The sequence below is a fragment of the Gorilla gorilla genome, chromosome 14 (assembly GCF_029281585.2).
Source record: "Gorilla gorilla gorilla isolate KB3781 chromosome 14, NHGRI_mGorGor1-v2.1_pri, whole genome shotgun sequence".
In the NCBI taxonomy this organism is placed as follows: Eukaryota; Metazoa; Chordata; class Mammalia; order Primates; family Hominidae; genus Gorilla; species Gorilla gorilla.
Window position 1 is genome coordinate 38,753,718 of NC_073238.2, and position 13,225 is coordinate 38,766,942.

General features: G+C 45.1%; 1 protein-coding gene across 5 annotated transcripts in view; it reads right to left on the minus strand.

Annotated features, from left to right (window-relative positions):
* PARP4 (poly(ADP-ribose) polymerase family member 4) overlaps window positions 1-13,225 on the minus strand; it is a 92,989-nt gene that overhangs the window by 50,585 nt on the left and 29,179 nt on the right. For all 5 annotated transcript variants that reach the window (XM_031001320.3, XM_063697199.1, XM_063697197.1 and 2 more), the window contains 3 exons: window positions 6,532-6,715; window positions 6,144-6,300; window positions 3,916-4,040 (listed from right to left, as the gene is read on the minus strand). In XM_031001320.3, the coding sequence (XP_030857180.3) occupies window positions 3,916-4,040; window positions 6,144-6,300; window positions 6,532-6,715 (466 nt within the window). The remainder of the gene's footprint in view (window positions 1-3,915; window positions 4,041-6,143; window positions 6,301-6,531; window positions 6,716-13,225) is intronic.

Genomic DNA, 13,225 nt, shown 5'->3' on the forward strand with positions numbered 1-13,225 from the left:
TATTCCAAGAAGGGTCAAAATGTATGAGCCATGCACATATAAGAATCTACACCCCAGCCTCTGCTTGGATACTCAAGCTAAATCTACAGTCTGGCTGTTTCATCATAAAATGAGTGAGAAATTCACTGCTAAATCGAAAGTTATTTTGGGGCAAACTTCCCCAGGGAACAGGCCTCTTCGGGTTTGAAATTTCAAATGGTACAAGTCATCTAATCCCAAGTAAGGCATGGAGGACACACACCTCTCCCTGTAACCTCGTCATAATTTGTTTTGCACACAAAAACAATGCCCTAAGTCCTTTATATTTATTAGATTGAATAGCCACTACACTGATGGGCAGATATTATTATTTCCATTTTACACATGAGGAAAACGAGGCAAAAGAGTTAAGTAACTTTCCCAAACTCACAGCACTAGAAAGAATAAACAAGAATTCAAAGCTAAGCCTTACAAACTCCGGATCCTTTGCTTTGTATGATCTACCATGCTGCACTATGGTGTACTGGTTAAGAATCTGGACGCTGGAATCAGAATGATCTGAGTTCAAATTTGGGCTTTATCATATTGTTTGTCTCTGGGCCTCAGCTTCCTCATCCAAACAATGGGCATAATTATAGCACTTGGCTCATGGAGTCTGAGAGAATTAAGTACTGCATGTGGAAAACTCGGCTGAGGGCCTGACTCTTAAAAAATGGTAACCATTATGTTTACAGATCCTAAGTGGTGCCAAAGGGATTGGTGGAAATGGAACATGTCCCATGAGCCCACAGCTGGGTCTTTTCCAAGTCTATTATGTTGCTCTGAGCTGCCTTGAGGATGTGTGTATGGGTCAGAGTGGGCCCAGGGGTGGAGGTCAGCTATATCCAAACTGCTCTTCTCACCCAACACCCCGTCTCCCCGGATTAAGGTGATCACTGAAATGGAGCTAATTTCGCTCTACAGGGATCAGAACATCATGGCACTGTACTTGAACGTTCTTAATCTCCTAAAAGGCCTTTATGGTTGTTCAACGCAATCTTCAGAGTCAGAAGCTGATCATGAGGCCAAATCTTAGCAAACCAATTCAATTTTAGAAAACCAAAAACTTTCCAAGCTCTACCACTGCATCTGGCCACCTGGCACCCCTGAAACGCTGCCTTCCATCCTGTGACTGTGGATGATGAACCTGCTGCGAGCTCCTGGCTGTGGCCCCAGCACCCGCATTAGATAACCCACCTTCGATGCTTGTCTTTCGCTTTGACCAGTTCTTACTCACTTGGTATTTCATGCTCTTTCTGAGCTTCACTGCAGATAATTTAATAAGGTGGGGTTTGTTCCTTCTCTTTCAACATCGCGGGTTTTTTTGTTTTTGTTTTTGTTTTGAGACAGGGTCTTGCTCTATCACCCAGGTTGGAGTGCAGTGGTGCAATCTTGGCTCATCGCAACCTCTGCCTCCTCCAACTTGCCCTCCTGTGACTTTGCCCATTCTAGTAATGGCAAGATATCCTCCCATCTCAACCTCCCAAGTAGATGGGACTACAGGTGTACACCACTGTGCTCAGCTAATTTTTGTAGAGATGGGGTTTCTCCATGTTCCCCAGGCTGGTCTGGAACTCCTGAGCTGAAGCAATCCTCCTGCCTCGGCCTCCCTCCCAACGTCCTGGGATTACAGGCATGAACCACCGCACCCGGCCACCACCCTGGTATTTATGATAGCAAAATGTGTATATTTTAGTAGCTAACAAAGATTTGGGAGAACAGCAGAATTCATCTCTCTCTGGGAAGAAAGTGCTTTGAGCACTGCCTGGCACAACATAAGGGCAATATACATGTTTGTTACAAAGAAATGTTAAATAAATAAGGGCATAATAAAGTTCTAAATTGAGTCTTTGGAGATATTTCAATAAACGTAAAATTCAGAACGGTTTACCAGGAAAATCTTTTCAACAATGTTTCCTATTTATGCAATAAAACATAGAGAAAGGTGTAGAGAAGGAAGTAGCTCCAGCAATTCCCTTCTCCCAGGTCGCCAGGTTTCCCTCCTGCGCTGACTCCCACATACGCTGTTGTTTCTTGTGTCTTAAAAGGAGAAAGAAAATACTCAACCCCACTTCTCTTCAGCTGCTGTCTCATCTTCTCTCCTCTGTCTCCCAGTTCTTCCTCCCATTCCCTCTTGAACTCACTCTGATCAGCCTTTCACCCCCACCACACCATCAAAAGGCAAAGGTCACCAACAATCTCATTGCTAAATCCTGGTCAGGGCTGGGTTGCTTTTCATGAGACCCACCAGCAGCCTTTCCTCCCCTCCCTGTTCAGCTGTCCTCGTGTGTCTCCACAGCCACTCCCTCCTGGTCTCCGTGGCTGACTCAGCCTCCTCCCCTACATCTCCATGTTGGCCTCTGTGCTCTACTGATTCTCTGGGTGTTTAATCTGGGCTCATGACTTAAAACACTATGTGAATGCTGCTGACTCCCCACTTATAAGTCCAGCTTGGGTCTCCTCCCTGGTCCTATGTAGTCACAAGACCTACTTGGCCAAATATAAACTCCTGATGCCCCCCAATCTGCCCTCCTGTGACTTTGCCCATTCTAGTAAATACAAACATGATCCTTCTAGTTATTCAGGGCAAACATCCCACTGTCATCCAGGGCCACTGTCTTTCTCTCGTGTCCCGTCCCCATCAGCAAATCTGATTGGCTCTGCCCTCAGGCCTTGGCAGACTCCATCACTTCCTACACCCCCATTGCAAACATTCTCCTCCACATCACCAGGTCCCTTAACTGAATTCTGTCAATCGTCTCCTCTATGTGATGTGACGTTGGGCCCGCTGTGTCCCCTTCAGGACTGAGACTGCTAGGAGTGTCACCTGTGGGGCGCCTCCCCGGGAAGTGTCCTCAGCCAAAGACAAACTGCCTTAGCCAAGGTTCTGACCCCTCCCCGGAGCAGCCCACATCCCAGGACTAGCCCTAGTGGGGCTACAAAGCCCAGCCCCCTTGCCTTGATTCAGACCTTCTCTCAAGGACCACTCTGGCCCAGAGCTTCCCCCAAGATCATCTGAGGACTCTGTTGTCTCCTCCGCCACGTCCTGCCTCCCTCACTCCCTCACAGGTGCAGCTCCCGCAGGCACAGTCCCACAGGCTTCTTGAAAACAAATTCCATCCAGAGTCTGCTTTCCAGGGAACTTGACCTAACATTTCTCCCACTGGGCCTCTTCCTACTGTTCCCAATATGGTGGCCAGAGTGAGCTGGTTAAAACAGGTCTGTTCAGGTCATTCCTCTGCCAAACATCTAGAAGCTTCCATTTCACTCAGAGTCAAGGACAGCAAGACCTGTGTGCTGAAGCGAGAGCCCCTCACCTCTCTGACTCAGTCCCCATGCACTCTCCCTTTTCGACCCCACTGCAGCCACAGTGCATCTCCTTGGTGCGCCTGGGCTAGATCAGCCTCCTTTCTACCTCTGAGCCTTGGCATGTGATGTTCCCACTGCCTGGAATAAGCCTCCCCCGATGTCCACACAGTTTAGCCCCCACTTCCTTCAGGTCTGTATGCAGATGTCACCGTCTCAGGGAGGCCTCTGTGGCCATTCTGTTTACAGGTTCAAAGCCCCTGTCTTTCACAGCTCCTATCCCCTCCTGCTTTCATTTTTCTCTTTAGCACCTGTCACCATCTAACATGTTATGTGTTTCACTCTTTCATCATGTTTATTGCCTATTCCCCCACACAGTGCGTGCTCCACAAGGGCAGAGCTTTTGTGTTGTGCACTGCTGGATGCCCAGAGCCTAGCTAGTCCCTGGCATGGAGTGCTCAGTGAATCTCTCTCGAATAAATGGATTTTAGAAATGTATCTATTCCCTTCAGTTAATGCAACTGCAATCAAATTCTCATGTATGGTTTGCATCCATGTAGTTTAAGTATAGTAAAGCCACAGACAACATACCTGGGCTACAGTGTCTATGATTCTCCCCTTGATGTGGACATCCTCCAGAGGAACCAAGTTCCCAGAGGCATCCTGGAGGCCGGCCTTGGTGCTGCTGGAAGTTCTGGCATCTGGTAACTGGTAATCTAAATGTTAAAAATGTTACCATTAGCTTTCAAAACCATCCCTGTCTATTTCTGTTATCTTGATCTTTATTCCTTCTCCATGCCTTCATGCATTTTATTGTAGGGAAAATGGACAAACAGCATTTTATGATTTTCAATAGCCAATTCTGAAAAGCAAGTGAACCCACATGAGAAAAATGGGAGGTGCCTTCTGCCTTTTCCTTTTTTTTTTGAGACAGTGTGTCACTCTGTCGCCCAAGTGGGAGTGCAGTGGCACAATCTCTGCTCACAGTAGACTCTTCCTCTCTGGCTCAGGTGATCCTCCCGTCTCAGCCTCCCGAGTAGCTGGGACTATAGGCATGCACCACCATGTCCAGCTAATTTTTTGGTATTTTTTGTAAAGATGAGGTTTATCCATGTTGTGCAGGCTGGTCTCGAACTCCTGGACTCAAGGGTTCTACCTGCTTTGACCTCCCAAAGTGCTGGGACTATGGGTGTGAGCCACCATGCCTGGCCTGCCTTTTTTTTTTTTTTTTTAAGACCCTTCAGCTTAAATTTTTTTTTCTTCTTTTCTTTTTTTTTTTCTTTGGTAGAGATGGGAGTCTCACTATGTTGCCCAGGCTGGTTTTGAACTCCTGTGCTCAAGTAATCCTCCTGCCTCAGCCTCTCGAGCAGCTGGGACTACAGGCATGTGCTCTTCTGACTTTTTAATGTACAGACTGTGGGGTGTCCTCTTGAAACACAGCATTACTTGACATACATTTAAACATACAAATACACAGAGGTCTTCAGACTGTCTCAAGTGTGGCTGAAGCCTGAATCCAGGTGTCTGCATTCCCTGGCTTGTAGTGTGGAAGGGCTCGGTCACTATTATTTATGGTGCCACACAAGCATTTTGGGATGGCATAAAACAACATAGAATCCAAGGAAGACTGAATCAACTCCTATGGCAGCATATTGAAAAATGTACACATCCTATTCTAAGCGGTACAAACATACGGATAACATTAGGAAATACAAATACATATTGTCTTGCCAGATATTTCACTTAATGACTCCCAGAGAAAAAATTGAGGAGTCACCTCTGAACACACATGAACTCATGCGTTTCTGACAAAAAAATAATTTGAGCACGGTCAAAAATGTTAATGTGTTCTTACAGTCCTACTAATTAATACTGTAATTGTTTGGCCTCATGATACTCTGAGAAGTGAATATCCTCTTGTATGCTCGCACTACTACAGCTAACACACGCACCACACGTGACAATTTACTCAGTGCCTTCAATTTCCCCTTCAGCCCTTACAGCAATTCTGTCATGCGGGTACTGCTCTCATTCCCATCGGAGAGAAGGTGGAGCACAAAAGGTCATGCAGTTTCAAGACTGCAAGGTGGCAGGGCGACACTCAAACCCTGGGCCTCCTGACTCTACAGCGGCTCTGCTGTCTGTTCTCCCTACCCCATTACACTTTCTGCACCATGACATCTTAGCAAGGTTCCACAGGTTTTAGCCTTGGCTATTCCTGAAGGGAATAAGCTCAACTTCAGTGTGTTAATGAAGTCACATGGAATTTCTCAGTCATCCTAGTTGTTATGTATGCAAGATAAAAAAGGAAATGAGGCTGGCCATGGTGGCTCATATCTGTAATCCCAGCATTTTGGGATACCAAGGCAGGAGGATCGCTTAATGCCAGGAATTTCAGGCCAGCCTAGGCAACATAGTGAGAACTTGTCTCTAAAAAAAAAAGTCACAGATGGTAGTCCTAGCTACTCAGGAGGCTGAGTCAGGAGGATCATTTGAACCCAGGAGTTTGAGGCTGCAGTGCACTTTGATCACACACTGTACTCCAGCCTGGGGGACAGAGTGAGACCCTGTCTCAAAAAAAAAAAGAAATATATATATTTTAAAATTAAGTGCTTTATTTCGATACTAGGCAGAGGGGTTTGACTGATGTTAACACTGAGAGAAATTTGTGGGAAACAATTCTGAGATTGAAAGGAAATGAAATACTTATGGATGAGGTCATAGATATAACAAATGCAAATATACATTCCATTGAAAATATAACATTTGAGGTCTATAAATATAATAACATAAAACAGCATTCAAGAAAATTGTCCTACCTTCAACCTTTGAAAAATTTGAAAACTCAGGTCTGTATTCCTCTAATTCAGTATGATCACTAGGATGAAAGTCCTTTATCTGATCTCCAGGCATGGAAAATTTAATAATATATTTCATTTTAACCTGATTGGTTTTATAGACAACAAATTCATCATCCTAGAGCAAACAGAAATCAGTAGGTGATTAACAACAGTAGCAACAAAAAACCCGTATTGGCAGATGTTTTCATAAAAGCATGTTTGCTAATTTAGAAAATGTTGAATTCATGCAGTAAATATATAACAATTATTTAAACTTAAGCATATTTAATGAAAATAGGAGCAAAAAACTAAGGCCTTTCTTTGAGCATTCAAGACCCTCTTTGCTTGTTCCTTGAAATAAAAATACCTCAAAGTCTGTGGTGACAGAGGCTGTTTGTGAAACTCCATGCACACTGTCATAGCCTGGTGGTGCTTCAGTTAAGGAAAAGTCCTTCTCGTGTAAGTCCATACACTTTCCGAGGGCTACGTCACAAATGAGCAGGAGTCTGGTGCCATCTGTCTCTCCCGGGTGTGAGTACTTGATACTTGTACTACATGCAAAAGGAAATAAACACATATTTATAGCTTAGAGTGACTTGTCAATAACATACTATTGAAAAGACTTTTCTGGTAAACTGTTCTAAATTTTCCTATTATTGAAATATCTCCGAAGACTCAATTTAGAACTTTATTATGCACTTATTTATTTAATATTTCTTCTTTTTTTTTAGACAGAATTTTGCTCTGTTACTCAGGCTAGAGTGCAGTGGCATGATCATAGCTTATTGCAGTCTCCAGCTTCTGGGCTCAACTGATCCTCCTGCCTCAGCCTCCTGAGTAGCTGGGACTATAGATGTGCACCACACCTAGCTAACTTTTAAAATTTTCTGCAAAGATGGGGTCTCACTATGTTTCCCAGGCTGGTCTCGAACTCCTGGGCTCAAGTGATCCTCCCTCCTCAGCCTCCCAAAGTGCTGGGATTACAGGCACGAGCAACCATGCCTGGCCTATTTCGCATTTCTATGTGACAAATATGTATATTGCCCTTATGTTGTGCTAGGCAGTGCTCAAAGCACTTTGTTTCCAGAGAGAAATGAATTCTACTGTTCTCCTAAATCTTTGTTAGCTACTAAAATATACACATTTTACTATCATAAATACCAGGGTGGTAAAGAGAAGGAAAAATCACCACCTTATTAATTAGGAAAAAGTAGATTTAATTCTCTGCATTAAAGCTCGGAAAGGAATAAGAACCGTGGGTACCAAGTGAGTAAGAACTGGTCAAAGGGAAAGACAAGCTCTCACAAAGCCTCCTGAAAGGAAAAACAAACATTTCAAATTATATCCAAATGAGAAATGTAGTTTTATCTTTCTTTGGGAATCAGCAGCTTTAATGAGGCAACTCTTGCTATTAGGAACACAGACTAGGACACACCTTTGGACACAACATTTTGGAGACGCATCTCTATTTTTTAAAGATTAAGTTCAAAATGACGAAGTATGGCCAGACGACCCTTCTTTGTTTCACCTACTGGAAAAAAAAAATCAGTTCCCCCATTCCTTCTAAAACCCTCTCCCCTTTGGAGCGCTCTTCTCCTGCAACTTACAAGCATGCTTTCTTCCTTCTCATTAAACCCCACTCTGGACTTCTCCCTGGAGCTCTCTCTATTCCTTCCTATCTCACCACGTTCTGGCAAAGGGGGCCAGTGACCGTCTCTTCTGGCTCATTTACTTCTTAATCCATTGCTATTTGGCTCAATTCACATCTAAAAATTTTTACTTTGATACAGTGTGCATAGGAAAAAACATTTATGATATACATATTTAAAGAATAAGAAGATAAATATCCACATAGCTACCACTTAGCTTAAGAACTAGAACATCCCTAAAACTTCTATACTGCCCCACAGCTCACCTTCTTTCCCACCCAGAGGTAATTTGATCACTGTCTTGATTTTTGTGTGTATTATTTTCTCTTTTTTTCCCATGTGGAATTTATTCCACAAGGAGCCACAGAGGGGACCCTGGGTAGGTTGGGAGAGGTTTTACTGTGTCCCCTTTTTTATAAGTTTTCTCTTTTGTGGTTTTTTTTTTTTTTTTTTTTTTGAGACAGGGTCTTGCACTCTTTCATCCAAGCTGGAGTGCAGTGGTGCAATCATAGCTCTCCGCAGCCTCAACCTCCTGGCCTCAAGCAATCCTCCCACCTCAGTCTCCTGAGGCTTGGACTACAGGTGTGCACCACTGCGCCTGGCTAATTTTTAAAAACATTTTGTAGCTATGGGGTCTCACTATGTTGCCCAGACTGGTCTTGAACTCTTGGCCTCAAGCAATTCTTCCACCTTGGCCTCCCAAAGGGTTAGAATTACTGGCTTGAGCCACTATGCTTGGCCTATTTTCTTTCATAGTATTAATGCACAGATATATGTCCCTCAACAATGTAATGTATACTTTTGCTTGTTTTTGAGCCTTGCACATACAGGCATACGTCATTTTAGTGCACTGTAGAGATACTTTTTTTTTTTTTTTTTTTTTAACAAATTGAAGGTTTGCGGCAACTCCGTGTTGAGCAGGTCCAGGTCTACTGGTGCCATTTTTTTTTAACAGCATGTGCTTCCTTTGTGTCTCTGTGTCTCATTTTGGTAATTCTCACAATGTTTCAAACTTTTCCATTTTTATTACAGCTGTGATGGCGATGTGTGATCAATGATCTGTGATGTTACTGAGAGGTGACAGCGTGCTGGCAGTCCTCACAGCCCTCGCTCGCTCTCGGCGCCTCCTCTGCCTGGGCTCCCACTTTGGCGGCACTTGAGGAGCCCTTCAGCCCACCGCTGCACTGTGGGAGCCCCTTTCTGGGCTGGCCAAGGCCGGAGCCGGCTCCCTCAGCTTGCAGGGAGGTGTGGAGGGAGAGGCGCAAGCGGGAACCCGGGCAAGCGGGAACTTGCAGGCTAGCTGGAGTTCCAGGTGGGTGTGGGCTTGGTGGGCCCTGCACTCGGAGCAGCCGGCCAGCCCTGCCGGCCCCAGGCAATGAGGGGCTTAGCACCCGGGCCAGCGGCTGCGGAGGGTGTACTGGGTCCCCCAGCAGTGCCAGCCCACCAGCGCTGCACTCAATTTCTCTCCTGTGCTTAGCTGCCTTCCTGCGGGGTGGGGCTCAGGACCTGCAGCCCGCCATGCCTGAGCCTCCCACCCCGTCCGTGGGCTCCTGTGTGGCCAGAGCCTCCCGATAAGCACCGCTCCCTGCTCCACGGCGCCCAGTCCCATCGACCACCCAAGGGCTGAGGAGTGCAGGCACACGGCGCAAGACTAGCAGGCAGTCCACCTGCAGCCCCGGTGCGGGATCCACTGGGTGAAGCCAGCTGGGCTCCTGAGTCTGGTGGGGACGTGGAGAACCTTTATGTCTAGCTCAGGGATTGTAAACACACCAATCAGCACCCTGTGTCTAGCTCAGGGTTTGTGAGTGCACCAATCGACACTCTGTATCTAGCTACTCTGGTGGGGCCTTGGAGAACCTTTGTGTGGACACTCTGTGTCTAGCTAACCTGGTGGGGAGGTGGAGAACCTTTGTGTCTAGCTCAGGGATTGTAAACGCACCAATCAGCGCCCTGTCAAAACAGACCACTCCGCTCTACCAATCAGCAGGATGTGGGTGGTGCCAGATAAGAGAATAAAAGCAGGCTGCCCCAGCCAGCAGTGGCAACCCGCTCTGGTCCCCTTGCGCACTGCGGAAGCTTTCTTCTTTCGCTCTTTGCAATAAATCTTGCTACTGCTCACTCTTTGGGTCCACACTGCCTTTATGAGCTGTAACACTCACCACAAAGATCTGCAGCTTCACTCCTGAAGCCCGCGAGACCACGAGCCCACCGGGAGGAACGAACAACTCCAGATGCGCCGCCTTAAGAGCTGTAACACTCACTGCGAAGGTCTGCAGCTTCACTCCTGAGCCAGCGAGACCACGAACCCACCAGAAGGAAGAAACTCCAAACACATCTGAACATCAGAAGGAACAAACTCTGGACACGCCGCCTTTAGGAACTGTAACACTCACCGCGAGGGTCTGCGGCTTCATTTTTTAAGTCAGTGAGACCAAGAACCCACCAATTCTGGATGCATTACTATTGCAATTGTTTTGGGCTGCAACAAACTGTGCCCATACAAGGTGGTGAGCTTGGTAAATGTTTTGTGTGTTCTGACTGCTCCACTGACCAGTGGTTCCCTCATCTCTCTCCTTCTTCTCTGGCCTCCCTATTCCCTGAGATACAATAATATTGAAATTAGGCCAATTAATAATAACCCTACAGTGGCCTCTAAGTGTTCAAGTGAAAGAAAGGGTTGTACATCTTTCACTTTAAATTAAAAGCTAGAAATGATTAGGCTTGGTGAGGAAGGCATGTTGAAAACCAAGACAGGCTGAAAGCTAGGCCTTTTGTGGCAGTTACCCAAGTGGTGAATGTAAATAAACAATTTTTGAAGGAAATTAAAAGTGCTGCTCCAGTGAACATAGGAATGATAACAAAGCAAAACAGCCTTATTGCTGATATGAAGAAAATGTTAATGGTCTGGATAGAAGATCAAACCAGCCACAGCATTCTCTTAAGCCAAAGCCTAATCCAGAGCAAGGCCCCAACTCTGTTCAATTCTATGAAGGCTCAGAGAGGTGAGGAAACTGCAGAAAGAAGGCCTGAAGCTAGCAGAGGTTGGCTGAGGTTTAAGGAAAGAAGCCATCTCTATAACATAACAATGGAAGATGAACCAGCCAGTGCTGATGTAGAAGCTGCAGCAAGTTCTCCAGAAGATCTAGCCAAGATCATTGATGCAGGTGGCTTCACTACACAACAGATTTTCCATGTAGACAAAACAGCCTTCTATTGGAAGAAAATGCCATCTAGGACTTCCACAGCTGGAGAGGAGTCAATGGCTGGCTTCAAAGCTTCAGATGACAGGCTGACTCTTGTCAGGGGCTAATGCAGCTGGTGACTATAAGCTGAAGCCAGTGCTCACTTACCATTCCAAAAATCCTAGGGCCCTTAAGAATTGTGCTAAATCTACTCTTTCTGTGCTCTACAAATGGAACGACAAAACCTGGATGACAGCACATCTGTTTACAGAATGGTTTACTGAATTTTAAGCCCAAGGTATAGATCTACTGCTCAACAAAAAAGGTTCTTTTCAAAATATGACTGCTCACTGGCAAAGTGCCTAGCCATCCAGGAGCTCTGATGGAGAGGTACAAGGAATTTGTTGTTTTCATGCCTGCTAACACAACTTACATTCTGCAGCCATGGATCAAGGAGTAATTTCAGCTTTCAAGTCTTATTATTTAAGAAATACATTTTGGGCTGGGCGTGGTGGCTCACGCCTATAATCCCAGCACTTTGGGAGGCCAAGGCAGGCAGATCACCTGAGGTCAGGAGTTCGAGACCAGCCTGCCCAATATGATGAAACCCCATCTCTACTAAAAATAGAAAAATTAGCCAGGCATGGTGGCATGTACCTCTAATCCCAGCTACTCAGGAGGCTGAGACAGAAGAATCGCTTGAACCCAGGAGGCGGAGGTTGCAGTGAGCCAAGATCACACCATTGCACTCCAGCCTGGGCAACAAGAGCAAACCCCATCTCAAAAAAGAAAGAAAGAAATACATTTTGGCCAGGTATGCCTGTAATCCCAGGAGTCTGAGGTGGGATGATCACTTGAGTTCAGCAGTTTGAGGTTCCAGGGAGCTATGGCTATGGTTGCATCTTACTGTACTCTCACCTGAGCAATAATGGAGCAAGACCCCAACTCTAAAAAGAAAAAAATACATTTTGTAAGGCTATAGCTGCCATAGACAGTGATTCCTCTGATGGATCTTGACGAAGTAAATTGAAAACCTTCTGGAAAGGATTTGCTATTCTCCTTGCCCTTAAGAGCATTTGATGAATTATGGGAGGAGGTCAGCGTATCAGTATTAACAGGGGTTTGGAAGAAGTTTACTCTAACTATCTTGGGTGACTTTGAGGGGTTCAAACTTCAGTGAAGAAAGTCACTGTAGATGTGGCAGAAGCAGCAGGAGAACTAGAATTAGAATTGGAGCCTGAAGATGGGAATGAATTGCTGCAATCTCATGATCAAACTTGAAAGAATGAGGCGTTGCTTCTTATGAGTGAAGAAAGTGGTTTCTTGAGATGGAATCCATTCCTGGTGAAGATGTTGTGAACACTGCTTAACTGACAACAAAGGATTCTGAATATCACATAAACTTAGTGGACAAAGCAGCAGCAGTGTTTGAGATAACTGACTCCAATTTTCAAGGAAGTTCTACTGTAGGTAAATGCTATCAAATAGCATCTCATACTACAGATAAATCTTTCATGAAAGGAAGAGTCAATTGCTGAGGCAAACTTCATTGTTGTCTTATTTTAAGAAATTGCCACAGCCACCTCAGCTTTCAGCAACCACCACCCTAATCAGTCAGCAGCCATAGACATTGACACGAGACCTTCCACCGGCAAAAAGACAATGGCTCACTGAAGGCTTAGATGATCGTTAGGATTTTTAGTAATAAAGTAAGTTAAAATTAAGGTTATGTACATTGTTTTTTTTTTAAACACAATGCTATTGCACACTTTAATAGACTAGAGTGTAAACCTCTTATACTCATTGGGAAACCAAAAATGTGTGTGACTCACTTTATTGCAGTATTTGCTATATTGCAGTAGTGTGGAACCAAACCCTCAATATCTCCAAGGTATGCCTGTATAAGGAATCATCTAATAACTTTTCATCCACTAAGGTCCTAAGGCTCATCCATTTGACATGTGTAGCCACAGTCCACTTGTTTAAACTGAAGGATAGGACTTCATGTAGGACTCCACCAAAATGTACGGATCCATTCCACTGTCGATGGACATCTGCATGATTTCCAGTGTTCTGTTAATACAGTGCTCTTTTGTTCTTCTTTTCTTTTTTTTTTAAGAGATTGGGTCTCGCTTTGTCTCCCAAGCTGGATGTAGTGGTTCAGTCATACCTCACTGTGGCCTTGGACTGCTGGGCTCAAGCAATCCTCCTGCCTCAGCCTCCTGAGTAG